Source organism: Cervus canadensis, chromosome 1 (assembly GCF_019320065.1).
Source record: "Cervus canadensis isolate Bull #8, Minnesota chromosome 1, ASM1932006v1, whole genome shotgun sequence".
NCBI classification, from domain to species: Eukaryota; Metazoa; Chordata; class Mammalia; order Artiodactyla; family Cervidae; genus Cervus; species Cervus canadensis.
In genome coordinates, this window is record NC_057386.1 from 125,711,362 (window position 1) to 125,728,618 (window position 17,257).

General features: G+C 49.9%; 1 protein-coding gene across 10 annotated transcripts in view; it reads right to left on the reverse strand.

Annotated features, from left to right (window-relative positions):
* The window catches only part of PITPNM2 (phosphatidylinositol transfer protein membrane associated 2), a 156,084-nt gene that overhangs the window by 32,749 nt on the left and 106,078 nt on the right, over positions 1–17,257 (reverse strand). For all 10 annotated transcript variants that reach the window (XM_043441823.1, XM_043441771.1, XM_043441839.1 and 7 more), the window contains one exon: positions 4,964–5,136. In XM_043441823.1, the coding sequence (XP_043297758.1) occupies positions 4,964–5,041 (78 nt within the window). In that variant the 5' untranslated portion in view covers positions 5,042–5,136. The remainder of the gene's footprint in view (positions 1–4,963; positions 5,137–17,257) is intronic.

Genomic DNA, 17,257 nt, shown 5'->3' on the forward strand with positions numbered 1-17,257 from the left:
GCTCGCACATGCATGCACCCCGAGTGCAGGCGCACACCCACGCCCACAGGCACCCCCAGCAGCACTGCCTCATCCTTGGGGCATGATGCTCTCTAGGGCACAAAGATGTGCTGTATCTCCATGGCCAGAGCCACTGAGTCCCCTTCAGAAAAAAAAAAGATCCTGGTTGAGGCCAAGAAGGGGTCAGAGCAGGGACATGCCCATTCCCTGCTCTTTAAAGGAGCTCTTGGAATGTGGCCCAGGTTCCGTAATGAAAACAGCAACCATTTCCTGGATGCCTTCCAAGCTCCCGCCTCTTACAGCATCCTTGTTGATTAGTGGTTGTGCTAAGTGCCTGGCATGTTCGTTCTCCTTTAGTTACTGCAGCAGCCCCTTGAGAAAGGTGCAGGACTACTCTCACTCCCAACATTCAGATGCGAAGGTGGAGGCTCAGAGAGGCAGAGTGACCCATCCAAGGTCACAGTTGCTAAATGGCAGAGCCGGGACGAACTCAGACCTGTTGGATTCCAGGGCCTGCTCACCCAAGGCATTGGGCAGCTCAAGAAAGACGCCCCAGCACAGAGTGGCACTGAGAAATAGCTACTGAGCCAGAAGAGACTGTAGTCCTAACCCTGTGGCCAACTGTCTCTCATCCTGGACAAGTTGCTTCTGCCTGGTCTCAGCTCCTAATCGGGGACGGGGCTCCCTGTCTGCCTAAGGCCCAGAGTAGTGGGGTGCAGCCTCTCTGCCATACCACATCCACCTGGAATCTCAGACTGTGACCTTACTTGGGAATAGGGTCTTTGCTGATGTAATTAGTTAAGATGAGGTCATCTGAATGTAAATGGATTGGACAATCTAGGGTGGACCCTACATCCAATGAGAAGGCATGCTTATGAGAAAATAAAATGGGGGACACTTCCCTGGTGGTCCAGTGGTTAAGAATCTGCCTTGCAAAGCAGAGGACATGGGTCTGATCCCTGGTCGGGAAACTAAGATCCCACATGCCGAGGAGCAGCTAAGCTGGGGCACCACAGCTACCGGGCCCGTGTGCCACAGCTAGGGTCCGTGCATCACAACGGGAGCCCCGTGTGATGTAACGAAGACCCGTGTGACACGACTGGGGCCTGACGCAGCGAAAGAAAGAAAAGGAAACGGAGACACAGACAGACACACACAGGGGAGATGGAGAGAGACACACACAGAGGGCAGGTGGTCGTGTAACAACGGAGGCAGAGACTGCAGTGAGACAGCCTTAAATCGAGAAATGCCAAGCACTGTTGGCCACCACCAGAAGCTAGGAGAGACAAGGAAGGATTCTCCCCAGCCCCCCAAAGCCTTCAGAGGGAGCATAGCCCCCTAACACCTTGATTTTGAACTTCTACCCTTCAGAACTTTGAGAGAATACATTTTCCATTGCTTTAAACCACCCAGTTTGTGGTGGTTTGTTACGATGGCCCCAGGGCGTGGAATGAAGGTCTGGGGTGCCGGGTGGCTTGGCAAGAAGAGGATGTGCAGGTCGGAGGGGCCAGGGCACAGCGAGTCTCTGAAGATGCCCAGCCAGCTGGGATCTGAGGGCAGAGGACAGAGAGGGAGCAGGGACGGGGGTGGGGGGTCCTTCCTGCTTGGCCTTAGTGGGGCTGCACAGACCCCAGGTCCCAGGGTTGGGGCAGAAGAGGAGGAGGGGAGGGCAGGCAGAGCTGGTCCCTCCCCCGGGGACTATGGAAGGATGGGCAGGAGAGATAGGCCCGGCTCCCAGGGGCACACACGCCCAGGGTGAGACCTGACGGGTCCCCCTGCCTATTCTACCCACACAGGCTGGGTGGAGAACCTTCCCCTCCTCCTGTGCTTCCCTGTCCCATCCCTGGAGCCTGGGGTCTGCAAGAGAGTAGTCTGGGCCACCAGGAGTCTGGTGCAGAAAAAGCCCTGGGTGAAGGGGGCGGGGAGGGGGTGGGTTTAAAAGATTCAAAGACCAAGAAACCCCCGGCCAATCAGGCCGCTCTCAGAGCTGTCCAGGGTCCTGGCCAAGCCGCTTGCGATCGCTTCCTCCCTTTGCTGGGCACCTCCTAGGATGGAAGGCGCTCTCTCCGCCAGACAGACCAATTTTTCTTCTTCTTTTGAAACCTTGAACAACATGAATATTGAGTTTCGTTCAGGCAGGTGCGAGGCAGTGTGACACGTGAGCCCATCTTGTTCACAACCTCAGGGAGGAGGTGGCTTGTTCAGCAGGCAGGCCTCTTCCTAGCTGCCACGCCAGCTGGCAAGCGGGATCACTGGGCAATGGATGAATGGCCTTGCTCTTCTTTCCGCAGAAACACAGCTGCCTTCCTTGATGGTCCACCCACCTCGTAAAGCCCAGCTCAGAACGGAGACCCTCCCGGAGCACTGGCCCCAAGCCCATGTGAGCAGCCGGCTCCCGTGCCCCCAGCCCCACTGGTCTGGTCTCTGTTCAGTGGGCTGCATACACATCTGTCTCCCTGCAGGCAATCCTGGAGCACAGAAGGCGCTTTTCATTCCTCTCTGTAGCCCAACCCTCAGCCACAGCCGGGCACAGAAAAGTCTGGTGAATTTAACTTTTTAAAAATATAGATATATTTACTCATTTATCTATTGGGCTGTGCCGGGTCTTAATTGTGGCATGTGGGTTCTGGTTCCCTGACCAGGGATGGGACCCAGGACCCCTGCATTGGGAGCACTGAGTCTTAGCCACTGGACCATCAGGGGAGTCCCTCAACTTAGTTTCTTAACAGCATTATTGAGGTACAACTGACATACAGTAAACCATATATATGTAAAGGTACAGTCACTGAGCTGTGATGTGGGTCCACGCCCATAAAACTGTCACACGTTGGAGATAACGGGCATGTTCGTCACCCTCACTGTGGATGGAGGCCCCCCCCCCCCCCGCCACCAGAACTTCAGGGACAGAGGCGGGTAAGATAAATTCCAGAGTGGGAGAGAGGGGACTGGCCTCGGGAGGCGGACGGTGTCCGTGAGGCTGTAGGAGGCAACACACAGGAGGCTGGGAATGTTTCACATTAACTGGAGGTACAGGAAAGATGTTGAAAAACAAACAACTTGAAACAGGGGCTGCAGACAGATGGCAGGTGCTTGAGGAGCCCTGAGGCAGAGGTGGCTATATACTCAGAAAAGCCTGGGGTACCCTGGAAGCTGAAAGCCAGCCCCCGGGATCTTGATGTCTCCAGCCTCCCAGCAGAGCTGAGAGCTGCTTGCTGTGGGCCAGGGCTCCCTGCCGGCTCAAGGAGGACTGAAGAAGCCACAGGACACACAGATCCCCTGGCAGATCAGCTGGTCCTTGAGCAGGCAGAGTCATCTCCTAAGTGCCTGGCGCTGGGGGGCTGATGCTAGTCTCTCCTCTCCCCACTCTCTAGGAATAATTATGGGGTAAGTGGTTCAAGAGGGAATCGAGTGGCGCTTCTGAAGAGGCATGAAGCAAACAGCCCCCCAGAGAGGCTGGTTTTGCCTTCTGTTCTCTTCCTGGCCAAGCGTTCCATGCAGTGCTCTGGGTCAAACTCGGGATGGACATGGAGGCCTGCCGGGCTCCTCCTGCCCTGCCATGATCGGGGCCTGTGTAGCCAAGGGCGGCACTGAGGCACCCGTGTACCCCGGGGAGCCAGAGCCAGGTGGGAAGCAGGTTCATAATCAGGCCCCAAAGTGGGAGGAAGGCTGCCAGGCCAGGCAAAGGGCTGGGGCACCGAGAATGAGCGAGAGGCTGGCAGAGAAGCTGGGATGGGACCCCACCCTCCACTGAGCAGGACCCCAGCCAAGACCTCAGGGAGCAGGAGCTCTGGTCCCATCTGGGCCATAAGGACCCAATTCTGGGGCTCCCCATCCTGGGTTCCAGGTTACTCAGGCACTGAGTAGGGAGCCCAGCAACGTCTGGGGTGGGGTGGTCATCTCTGGCTTTTCACAGGACCAATCATCCTCAAATCCATTTGTGTGCATGCTAAGTTGTTTCAGTTGTATCCAACTCTTTGCAACCCTTGGTCTATAGTCCTCCAGGCTCCTCTGTCCTTGGGATTCTCCAGGCAAGAATACAGGAGGGGGTTGCCATGCCCTTTTCCATGGGATCTTTCCAACCTAGGGATGGAACAGGCACCTCTTAGGTCTCCTGCACTGGCTTGTGGGTTCTTTACCACTAGCGCCACCTGGGAAACCCCAAAGTCATCTGTGACTGTAAATCAGCCACTTAGCCTAGGGTAGAGAGGAAAGTGTGTACCTGGAGCCAGGAGGCAGGCTGTGTGCTCCTGGACAAGTCATTGAACTTCTCTGGGCCTCACACCTTCCTGTCTGTCAAATGGGTTGTTATGAACTGAATGCTTGTGTCTCCTGTCCCCCTAAATTCATATGTCGCAGCCCCAACCTCCAATGTAATGGTGCTGGGAGATCAGGCCTTTGGGAGGTGTTTAAGTCATGAAGGTGTGGCCCTCACAATGGGATCAGTATAAAGAGCCCCCCCTCCCCCACCCAAGGAGCTCTCTGGCTCTGTCCACTGTGTGAAGACACAGCGAGAAGGTGACCGTCTGCAAGCCTGGAAGAGAGCCCTCACCAGACAGTGAATCTGTCAGCACCTTGATCCTGGACTTTCCAGCCTCCGGCACTGTGAGAAATAAACGTCTGCTGTTTAAGCTGCCTCATCTGCAGCATTTTACAGCCCAAGCTGATGAAACGCAAGGATGATATCTGGACCAGTGAAAAGATGGGTGTTAAATACAAAGAGTGCTAGTCTTACGAGTGCTGTGAATGCTGTGCTGGTGAGACAACCCGAAAGCCACAGACACCTGCAGCGTGTTGCCTGTGCCTGGCTTCGTGCTTGGACGCCAGAGCTCCGGTGCGATTCAGACACGGACCGGGAGCCCACCGGACAGACACTGCTGTGACGGCCGCAGTGCCACCCCGTCCCCACGTCGGGGCTAAGAGCCGCTGTGGGCACGGCAGGGCCCGCCCCGGCCCCACCACCCACCTGTATCATGTACAGCTGGGCGATGCGGTACTCCTCCACGGTCATCGGCAGAGGAATCCGATATTCCTTTATAATCATCTTGGAGTCCAAGCCTTCCCGTCGATGGGGAACTGCGTGTTGGGACTTCTAGACGAGGTTCCTTAAATAACCATGACAAAATTCACCAAGGACCCCTGAGAGAGAAAGAGAGGACAGGAGAGTCACTTTCTGCAAAGGCTGGTGAGTACAGTGGCATAGGAAGGACCTAGCCTTGACCCCAGGTTAGAATTCTGACCTCAGTTTGGCCACAAGCCCACTCAGCGTGACCTTGAGCCCAACGTGTGACCTTGAGCAGGTTCCCTCAACCTCCCCAGCCTCCATTTTCCCTGTTGGCTCAGAAACTGTGTACAGGACATGTATAAACTGATCAGCCTGGTGGAAATAAAGGATTGTTCTCCTGCTAGTGACAGCCAAGCAACAAGAGGGCGTCTCATTCCCTAAGAGTCAAGAGCATCGCGTTCCTGTTTTACTTGCAGGTCTAACAAGCAGCAGCCTCTGCTCTCCTGTGTTCTGGGGTAGCTGGAGGCAGGCATGGTGATAGCAGCAAGTGATGATGGCTGGCAAGAAGTCAGGACAGGGGCTTCCCTGCTGGTCCAGTGGTTAAGACTGTGCATTTCCAAAAAAAAAAAAAAAAAAGATTGTGCACTTCCCATGCAAGGGGCACAGGTTTGATCCCTGTTTAGGAAGCTAAGATCCTGCATGCTGCATGGCCAAAAATTTTTTTAAAAGGGTACAACTTGAAAATATAAATGAAATATAATACATAAATAAAACATAATCAAAAATAAGAAGGAAGGACAAATGAACCTATGAAAAACAAGTGTGAGAAATTTTAAAAACTGGTGGTCTGGGACCCTTCAGCATCAGGGCAATCGGTTCTGCTCCTGTCATGGGCACAGATGGCAACACTACTTCCCAGCAGGAGATCTCGAGTTATCAAAGGAGGTGACCTTAAGGGTAGTTTCAGCTCAATCCACCACCCACTGCTTACTGATACCTACTCTACTGTTGACATTGGGCTAGGTCTTGGAGGTAGAAGAGGAAAGTAAGATACAGGGTTGGGTCGCACAGCATGTGAATTATGTATCAATAAAGCTCTTTAAAAACATAAGCAAGGGGCTTCCCCTGGCAGTTCAGTGGTTATGACTCCGCCTTCCACTGCAAGGGGTGCAGGTTTGATCCCTGGCCTGAGAGTTAAGATCCCACCTGCCTAGCAGCCAAAACAACAAAATGTAAAATGGAAGCAATATTGTAACAAATTCAATAGACTTTAAAAATGGTCCACATTAAAAAAAATTTTTTTAATTAAAAAACTATAAGCAAGCAATGTATTCATAGCAGCTTGTATTTAACACGACAATATATTTGATGAAGACCTGCACCTAAAGGAATCAGATTTTAAAAAACAAATGTAATGCTTGAAGGAAGCGTATCCTCAGTGATCTGAAAAATGAAATCACCCATCAGAGTCTATCCTCTAGATGTCGGGGGCTTCGCTGTAAATATATTTGGTTACCCCTAGAGAGATCAGATGGTATTAACTGGAAGCTGAGTGAAGGCTTCCAAGACAGGCAGTGGCAGAATCAGGATAGTACTTTAGAAGGATCACGCCGGGGACAGCAGTTGGTGAAGATTCACGGTGACTGGAGGCAGGGTGTCAGCTAAGTGATAAAAGTGAGGGACCGACGAGGCAGGCAGCTTCCCCGGGGCACCAAGTGTACGAGGCCTGAGCATTGCACAGGCACTAATGCATTACTAGATAACTAACGAGACTGGGAAAAGCATATATACCAGAAATCCTGGGATAATCAGTACGTAAGATGGAAAAGAAATCCTTTAATAAACCACCTAACAGGAGAGCTAGAACTGGTGGGTGTATATAAATAGGCCAGAGGTGGCCCTGGATTATTAACCCAAAATGACCCCATGCTGTTAACTTCTTTACAGCAGATAGGTCTATACTGTGCTCAGTCCCTCAGTCTTATCCAACTCTTTCTGACCCCGTGGACTGTGGCCCACCAGGCTCCTCTGTCCATGGGATTCTCCAGGCAACAACACTGGAGTGGGTTGCCATGCCCTCCTCCAGGCGATCTTCCCGACTCAGGAATCAAACTCGCGTCTCCTACACTGCCAGCACTGCAGGCAGATTCTTTACCGCTGAGCCACCTGGGAAGCCCAGGTAGGACTATTAGCCCCCCTACAAAACCTCTAGCACTAAACTCAACTTCTCATTCAATTGCTTTAAATACAGTCCAGATAAACATCTTTTTAGCCAATTAAGACTTCATCAATGGACTTGCCTGATGGTCCAATGGTTGAGAATCTGCCTTCCAATTGCAGCGGACACGGGTTCCATCCCTGGTCTGGGAAGATCCCACGTGCCCCAGGGCAACTAAGACCATGAGCCACAACTTTGGAGCCCAAGAGCTCTAGAGCTCCTGCTCTGCAATAAGAGCAGTCTGTGTGCAGAAATGAAGACTCAGGGCAGCCAAAAAAAAAAAGAGAAGCAAGACCCTGGGCTCAGCTGGGGCAGCACAATACCTAGACAACACCTTGACAGCACAACACCTAGGCTGACACTCTCAAGAGAGTAAGACACTAATTTGGGCACCTCCTCACACACACACACAACAAGAAAGAATTTATGTTTGGGAGGTTGGACGAAATGAGGACTGGAGACAGGGAAGGGAAAACCTAGGTTCAGTAAGTGTCATGTTTCCAAAGCTTTTCCACTGGTTTTGTGGGCTCCTTCTGCAGCAAGGGATAAATCCAATGACCAAGAATGACCTTGGGCAAGACCCACGTTGTCTAAATAACAAAGAGGACAGATGCTAACAAAGAGGTCAGATGCAAATGCTAAATGTTCTTGAGAAACTGTAGGAATCAAAGCAATCTGCCCTTCTGGGCTCTTCACAGCTCCACAGGAGATGACCTGCCCACACTCGCCCATACACAGGTCAGACCAAGTGTCTGCTGGTTTGCTTCCTCTGGCCTGCTAGGCACCACGGCAGGCTGTGGGGCTGGACTATGCTTCTTCCTTCCGTGTGAGTGTGCTCAGTCATGTTTGATTCTTTGCAACATTATAGACTGTAGCCCGCCAGGCTCCTCTGTCCATAGGATTCTCCATGCAAGAATACTGGAGTGGGTTGCCATGCCTTCCTCCAGGGGATCTTCCTGACCCAGGGATTGAACCTGCGTCTCCTGCGCTGCAGGCACATTCTTTACCGTTGAGTCACTGAGGAAGCCCATTTAAGTGCATGGTAACTAACAACAGGGGAGAGGAATCAGAACTCTAAAAATGACACAAAATGTGTGGGCAAGGACTTCCCTAGTGGTCCAATGGTTAAGACTTCACCTTCCAATGCAGGGGGTGTGGGTTCGATCCCTAGTAGGGGAGTTAAGATCCCACATGCCTTTCTGCCAAAAAGCCAAAACATAAAACAGAGGCAATATTGTAATGAATTCAATGAAGATTTTTTCAAAAACTGGTCCACATCACACACAAAAAAGTCTACTTAAAAAATGTGCCGGAAAAAAAAATGTGCTGGCAGTCACAGTGGAGCTCCACCCTGGGATCTGAGGTCATAACCTGACAACGCCTTTCTCAGCTGTGTGACCTGTGCCTCAGTCTCTACACATAATGGGGATAACACCACCTGCTGTCCAGTCATCATCAGGGTCACCGAAATAAAGGCAGGTGAAGTGCTCACATACCAGGGGGTATTCATCACTCAGAGGGGATTTGAGAAAGGCTTTACAGAATGTGGAGCTTTCAGACTACATGAGTTGGGCTTCCCTGGTCAGTGAGATTCTGTTCAACAGAGCAGGTGGGAGGAGGATGCTTTGGGAGAAGGAACAGCATGTGCAAAGGCCCTGGGGCAAGAACATGACACCCCATCTAAATGACCTCTCACTGGTGCACCCCCAGTATTGCCACACCATGTCCCTGGAGGATGGTACTGGGGCAGGGGTTGGGGTGCAAAGGCCACCGGCAGCCATGGTCCCCAGGGCAGGACGTGCTCAAGGCCGAGACGTGGCTGCTCCCTGAAGCCAGGCATGGCAGCCCACTCACGTGTGCATGGAGTCCAGTGTCAGGTTGAGCAGGAGGAGGGTGACAAGTGATCTACCTTTGCTTCCAGGATGGCTTTCTCCCAGGGGAGGAAAGACACCCTGGCCAGATGGGGTGTGGCCACAAAGCACACGTTTCTCAACCAGCCCTTCTAGACAGAAGTCAAGCTGTCCTTCCGAGCAACCCTGGAGAAGGCCTGTGGTCATCCATGCCTGATCTCTGGAAAGCCGTTGGTGCTCCGCCTGTCTCAGGTCACTCTGCCTCGGCTGGAGGAACAGCACTCAGGAGAGGGACATGGGCCATCTGGGGGTTTTCTTTCAAGGAGATCACTCTGAAGGGCCCGGCGGTCTCTTGCCTCGTCAGGTACTCGCATTTTATTTACTTAAAATCAGATCTGTTTCTTTCTACACCTACACTAGTCGGTTCAGACAAACATCCTGACTTCCTGTTGACGGAGGAGTAGGGGCACTTCCGTTCTCAAAATGACACAGAATGACTTAAGACACAGAAAAGTCACCACGGCCGTGAAACAAGGAAATGGTTGCACCCCCTAACCACAGTCCGTGAAGGACAGCAGCCAGACACCATGAGGTTCGAGCTGTCAGCAAGGGACATGCTGGGAGCTATCATGTGCCACCTCAGACCTCCAAACAAATAACATCACCTCCTGGAAGACACAGAACCATGGATTCTGGGGCTGTGGACGCCCCCAGGGGAAGACAGCCATTGCCCCGCATTTTGTTTTCTACTTAAAGTTTTTTAAAGTTATTTTTATTTATTGTTAGGCTGTGGGCTTCCCTGGTAGCTCAGCTCGTAAAGAATTCACCTGCAATGCAGAAGACCCTGGTTTGATTCCTGGATTGGGAAGATCGGCTGGAGAAGGGATAAGCTACCCACTCCAGTATTCTTGGGCTTCTCCGGTGGCTCAGCTGGTAAAGAATCCGCCTGCAATGTGGGAGACCTGGGTTTGATTCATGGGTTGGGAAGATCCCCTGGAGAAGGGAATGGCTGCCCACGCCAGTATTCTGGCCTGGAGAATTCCAAGAACTGTATAGTCCATGGGGTCGCAAAGAGTCGGACATAACTGAGCGACTTTCACTTTCATTAGGCTGCACTGGGTCTTAGTTGCAGTATGCAGGTTTTCAACTGCAGCATGTGGGATCTTAGTTCCCTGATCAGAGATCAAACCCAGGCCCCTCACATTGGGAACATGGAGTATTATTAACCTCTGGACCACCAGATAAGTCCCTTCTTTTCTATTTTTTTTATTGAATTATTACATAGATCCAGAAACATGCACGTAAGTACACGTCGTCATATTTTCACAAACTGAACACACCTATATGACCAGAACCCAGGTCAAAAAACAGAAAGTTAACAACCCAGAGCTCCCCCTTCAACCCACCGAGGCACAACCTCCCCAACCATGGACAACCACTGTCCTGCCTTTTGACTGTTTTGTATTTTGTACTAGGTCGAAGCCTGGGCTTCCCAGGTAGTGGTAAAGAATACACCTGCCAACGCAGGAGATATAAGACACAGGTTCAATTCCTGGGTCAGAAAGATCTCCTAGAGGAGGAAATGGCAACCCAGTCCAGTATCCTTGCCTGGAGAATCCCAAGGACAGAGGAGCCCAGCAGGCTACAGTCTGCGGGGTCTCAAAGAGTCTGACATGACTGAAGAGATTTTGCATGCATGCAGTAGGTTGAAGCCTACAAATTGCCAATATCCAACTGTCTTTGACCCACCAAATAAGCAATTTCATATGAAATCATGCTGTAAGTGCACTTCTGATTCTAAGCTGCTTTTGAAACATCATGCTCCCAGGGTTCATCCAATTTGCTGCATGTGATTGTAGAGGGCTCAGTCTCATTCCTATCTAGCATTTCACTCCGTAAATATGCTATAATTGATTTAACTATTCCATCGTTGATGGGCATTTGGGTAATTTTCAATTTGGAGTTTATTGGGAATAGGGCTGTTGTGAACAACTGAATACACTCACAGATGCAATTTTACATTATGGAATGGAAGGGGAGTAACAGTCGATGGGAAAATCACACCAATATGCCATTTCAGAACTTAGTTTTCCAAGGAAAGGAATGAAGTGGGGCTTGGGAGGGAGGTGGGGCAGTGAGGGGATGGATAATAAGACAGAGAGTCAGAGACTTAAAGAGGTTTTTTATGAACCACAGCGACTGCATGAACCCCCAAACCTGAGAGAGCTGGAATCCCTGGGCACAGGATAAATAACAGCTCTGGGAGGGGAGTCTTCCAGACAATAAATCAGCCCAAAATGCAGCTGCAGACTGCCCTGGATTATTCCCTGCATTTCCTGCAAGCTGCTATTTAGAAGGTAGCTTCAGAACAATAATCAGAAAGAAATTCACATAGGTTGTGTGCATCACAGGTGGGGGGGGTGGGAAATGAGAACATGCATTACAGGAGGAATCATCCAGAAAAGTGCAGCAAGATTTCAGAAAAACAGCTCTCCCTTGAGTCAGAGAAATTACAGATATAATCTCTTAGAAACAAATTGGGGCAGAGGAGTGGAAGAAAGTAAACAGAAATTTAAACAAGAAATTACTGGATAACAAAAGAAATGAAAGTTGAAAGGCTGGTAAGCAGAGTTCAGGGGAAAATGGAAAAGAAAAATAAATATATCACAGATAGTTTTTAGAGCCTTATCATAAGCAATGAATAAAGAGGCAAAACATAGTGTGAACAATTAGGGATGGTAGGCGGGCTTGAGAAACTGACAGAAGATTAAGTGAAGACTAATAAAACAAAATGACAGGTACGGGAGGCAGAAGGAAATCCAACATATATATAATTGGTATGCTTCTCTGAGAAAATAGAATAATAGAATGGAAGTGGAGAAGTATTCAAATATATAATTCCCTGAAATAGAAAAGATTTGACTCAGCAGATTAACTGCCATTCTGTGGTCCAGGAAAACCTGATGGTATAACAAACATCAAGACATCCTTAAAAATGTGATTGAGCTTAAAGGATAAAGAACCATATAACTAGGGAGCATGGGGAGATGGGTTGAGGACAATCAAAGTCATCCTCAGCAACACAATTTCAAAGCACAGTGGAGCAATATCTACAGAGTTCTAAGAGAAAGAAAATGTAAACCAGAATTTTTATACCCGGCTAAACTGTCCTTTAAACATAAAGTGAATAGACATTCTGAAACATGAATTTAGGAGCTTAGACATCCATAAGGTGTCTTCAAAATTACCTGATACTAAAATCCAACCAACCTAAAGGTAAATAAAAGTAAGTTCATCAATGGAGAGATACTGGTGAATACTGTTATATTTTTTAAATCATGACAATTATGGTTACTGAATAAAACACAAAGACCTTGACATGGTATGTAAATAATATAACTGACAAAAACTGAGCGTGGAAGAACAGAAGTAGATGATAATTTCCTCAACTTCCAAGGCATGGAAGTTGATTCATTATGCAGATTAAAAAACTAATGAGGAATGAATAGTTGGAACACAGGAATTTTTAGAGCAGTAGAATTACTGGACATGATGCTACCATGCTGGATGCATATCATTATACATTTGTCAAAACTCATAGATTATACAACACAAAAAGAGTGACCCTTAATGGAAACTATGGATTTTGGGTGATAACAATATATCGATGTAGCGTCATCAGTTGTAATGTACCACTCCAGTGGGGGATGTTGATAATAGGGGAGATTGTGCTTGTGTAGGTGGAGGTGGGGAGTATATGGAGAATCTCTGTACCTTTCTCTCAATTTTGCTGTGAATTTAATACTTCCCTAAAAAATAAATTTTATTACTTAAAAAATTAACAAGCTTTTAAAGTTTTTCTCTCAGAAAGTAGATTAGAGGTTAGCAGGGGCAAGGGAGAAGAGGGGAATGGGGAGTCATTGTTGAATGCTTATGGAGTTTCAATTTTGGTGAAAAAAAAAATCCTGAAAATAGTAGTGGGGATAGTTGTACAACACTGTAAATGTACCAATACCACCCAATTTTACACTTATAAAGTGGTTAAAAAGGCAAATTTTGCTATATATAAATATATATATCAATTTTTAAAATTAATGCAACAGGCCAAAAACCATTGAATTGTACATTTTAAATGTGAATTGTATGGGATGTGAATTATATCTAACAGGCCTCTTAAGGGAATTCCTTCTTGGTCCAGTGGTTAAGACTCTGTGCTTCCACTGCAGGGGGCACAGGCGCCATTCTTAATCAGGGAACCTACAAGCCTGGTGGTGCAGCCAAAATAATAATAGTAATAATAATAATAATAATGCTGTTAAGTTTGTTTCCTCTTTTCTCATCTTAACTCTGACCTGTTAGAAACTATTATCACTGATGATGAAGAAATGTTTTTCTGAAGTTTAACAAATACATGCAAATAGGTGATTTGTCATTGGTTAAATTCAAGTAAAATTGAATTTGATTTTTATTTTTAAAATGCATGCAGAGGAACTTCCTTAGCAGTCGAGTGGTTAAGACCCTGCACTTCCCAAGCGGGGGACCCAGGTTCAACCCCTGGTTGGGGAACTAAGATCCCACACGCCGCACAGCACAGCCACAAATGAAAAACAAACAAAATGCATAAATACATAAAAAAGCATATTTTAGAACATTAGAATACTAGAGCACTTTTTAAAAAAGCTTTTACTACTCTGTATATATCTGTATCATGCTATGCATATCTGTATAGAATCTGGAAAAATGTTCATGTGCACACGCTAAGTCACTTTAGTTGCGTCTGATTCTTTGCAACCCTGTGGATGATAGACCACCAGGCCCCTCTGTCCATGGGATTCTCCAAGCAAGAATATTGGAGTGGGTTGCCATGCTCTCCTCCAGGGGATCTTCCCAATCCAGGGATCAAACTCGAGTCTCTTATGTCTCCTGCATTGGCAGGGTGGCTCTTTACCACTAGCACCACCTGGGAAGCCTGGATGCTGGAGAGGGTTATTGCAAATTGACGGAATTTTGGGCAACTTTTACTAGCACTTTTCTCTATCACTCACTTTTTCATGAGGCAGCCGCACAAGAGTGTGAGCAGTATGTGTATAGCTGGCCAGAGAAGGTCATCCATGTAGTTGTGAAAATGATGGACTCTGAGTCAGTCAGACCTTCTGCCACCTCCCAGCAGTGACTGTGGAAAAACTGCTTAATCTCTTTGCTCTTTCATTTGATCTTCTACAAAATAAGAGGTGAGAATAGCACCTACCCCATTGGGCTGTCTTGTGGATTAAATGAGATTGTGCCCATAAAACACTTTAGTCCGGTTCCAGCCAGCACTCAGCTTAGCAATTAGGAGGTGCTGCTGTGCTGAGCAAGGTCTGGAAGGCAGGTGCCTGGGGAACAGAGTCCGTAGGCTCCTGGCTGGGCTGCCAGGTGCAGGCACAGGTGCAGACACTACACCCACCAGCATCAGGGAAAGACAGCCCAGCACCTAGGACAAGTGTCCAAAGGACGAATGGCAGGTCCTGGCTGGCTTTGCAGGCAGAATGCAGACCTGGTTAGGGCACACAAGAGTCCCCTTGTCCTCTCTCCAGCTGAGTCTGGAGCCAAGGGTGGGACACAGACAGACCCCAGCCATCTAAAGAGAGAAGGCAGTGTGACTTGGCCTCCGCCTGTCCACTGTGCCTGCTCACCCAGCCCTGAACCCTCAGATGATCTCATTACACCCACTCCGGCTGCCTGGGCTCGGGAGGCAGACTCACATTTCATCTCCGTCCCCGCTGGAGTCGTGATGGGTTAGACAGAATTATATTTTACTGCCTTCCACAGGGCAGCTTTTGGGGCTAGAATAATGAGATGGAAGAAAGAAATATACAAGTCTGCAGAGGCTCCCCTGCGTGGGAAGCCAGGCGAGGAGTCTGTGTGACCGTCGCCCACAAACCACTACCCTCCCCCCAGCCTCTCTGCAAGAACAGTGACAGACCTCCTAGAGGGCCCCTCAGATGTGGCACCTCCTAGAGGGCCCCTCTAGAAAAGCCTTGGGTTTCCAGAATCCCTGTATTCATGACCCTAGAAAGGACCCCAGCCCCCATGTTCATCAGGAAACAGCAGAAGGGCCAGGTGATGTCAGAGTGGGGGCCACGAGGGGCAGAACCAGCTCTGGTCAAGATGCACGGCTCAGGTTGGGTCTTGCTGGGCCCAGAGCCCTGGCTTGGGCACTGGGGAGGGGAGGGGTGGGGGATGACCCTCCCCCTTTCAGATAGCCCATCCCACGAGAACTAACATGGGAAGACAGAGAAAAAGGGCCTGCAGTTGACTCAGGATATCTGATTCTGCCCAAGGACTTTAGGGCAGGACAGCTCTCAGGACCTCCCTAGCTGGGAGTTCAAAGGTCTCTGGGGACCCCGGTGTCGGGGGGCGGGGGGGCGTTATCAGCGAAGACTGATGGATTATGAGGGTTTGGCTCAGAAGGGTGGGCAGCTAGGAAGATATGGCAGTGGCTCTGAGCGGAGGCCAGGGCGAGACACCCGGACGGGGAGGGGGAGCAAGAGAATTGAGTTTACAGAGAACCTAATCTGTTTTTCCGTGATTAGCCGGGGTTTGACGTCACAGATGGAATTTAGGAGTGAGGCTGTGCAGAGGCAGCGGAGGATGGAATCCATCCAAATACAATTCAGCTACATTCTGGCCATTAGGTCTAGAAGTTCCTCCAAGCCAGGCCAGCGGAGCCTGCCTACACATTTGCAACAGAGGAGAGGATGGCTGGTGGGGACGGGAGGGGCCCTGGGCACATTGGGAACGAACTTTCTGGATCCCCTGGGTCTCTCTGCTGCTGTCTTTAGGGAGCTCCCTTCTTCTGCTCTCTGCTTCCCCAGCCTACGGGCCCCCAGTCAGGGGCCAAAGTGGGTATATATTAAAAGAACTTCAGCTGCCCCCATGTGGGCAACTCCCTCCCTCCATACCTCCTCCGACCATCCAGATTCAGGGAAGGCAGACTCCAGATTGAATGGGAGAAGGTGTAGAGGGGAAAGGGGCAGTGTCCCAGGGACCAGCTCACCAGGCCCTGGGTGGAGGGGATGAGGGGTGGTGGGGGGAGAGTGTGATCACTCATTAGCTGCCTCTCTGTCCCCTGAGGGTAAAAGCGGGAGCAGACATATCCCCCCATGAACTTCTGAGCTGGAAGGAACGGGGCTAGAATTGCTCTTGCAATTCCTGCTCCCACAGTAGTCTCACCTTTATCTGTTAGACACGGGACTTCCTCCAAAGCTATGGGGAACAGTATAGGATCCCCCTGTTCCAGTCCAACCATCACTTTATAAATGGGGAGACTGACGCCTGGATTTCACAGGTGTGAAGAGCTGGAGGACACAGACCTCCTCCATGTCCTATAACCTTATGAGATGATGACATAGCACCCCCCAGCTTGAGTACTGAAGGGGGCCCCAGGAGCCCCAAAGCCCTGAGCACCCCTGCAGTCACTGACATCCCAGAAAAGGCCACACGTCTCCTCACTGTTTGCCTGCAGTGCCAACCTGGGGACGACTGCCAAGCCACTGCGGGACTCAGCCATTAGCCCTTCCCCCCGGGGAAAGGGGCCACCTGGGGGCAGCCCGTGGTGCTCTGCAGGCTGGCCATGCTGGGTGGTGGGGGTGGGACCCTTGGGACGTGTGCGAGGCTTCTGCAGCATAATGTCTGTAACACCCCAACTCGAGCAGCAGCCAGGGCTGAGCAGCGAGGACTTTTTATCACTATGGTGCAGACAGCAAAGCAGGTCCCCAGAGGTCTGGCGCCCTTCTCAAGGACAGCCACAGCACCAAGGACGAGGGGCACCCCACTTTCCCCAATTTCATGACTCCTACTCCCTGCCAGCTCCAACCCTGCTTGTCAGGAAACAAAGAGAGGAGATGTGCAGGTGAGGAAATTCAAACTGAAGTCCCCCAGGGACTTGGGAGGGGTCCAGTGGTTAAGACTCCACGCTGCCCATGCAGGGGACACGGGTTTGATCCTTGGTCAGGGAACTAAGATTCCCTCATGCTGTGGAGTGTGGCCAAAAAAGATTAAAAAAAAAAAAAGAAAAGAAATCACCAAGACCCAGATCTTCCAAGATGAGCAAGAGGGGCACTAGCCAGAACTCACCCCGCCCCTTCTGCTGATCACCCTGTGGGGACCCTGCTGGACACTGCCACCAAGACCAGCACCCCGCTG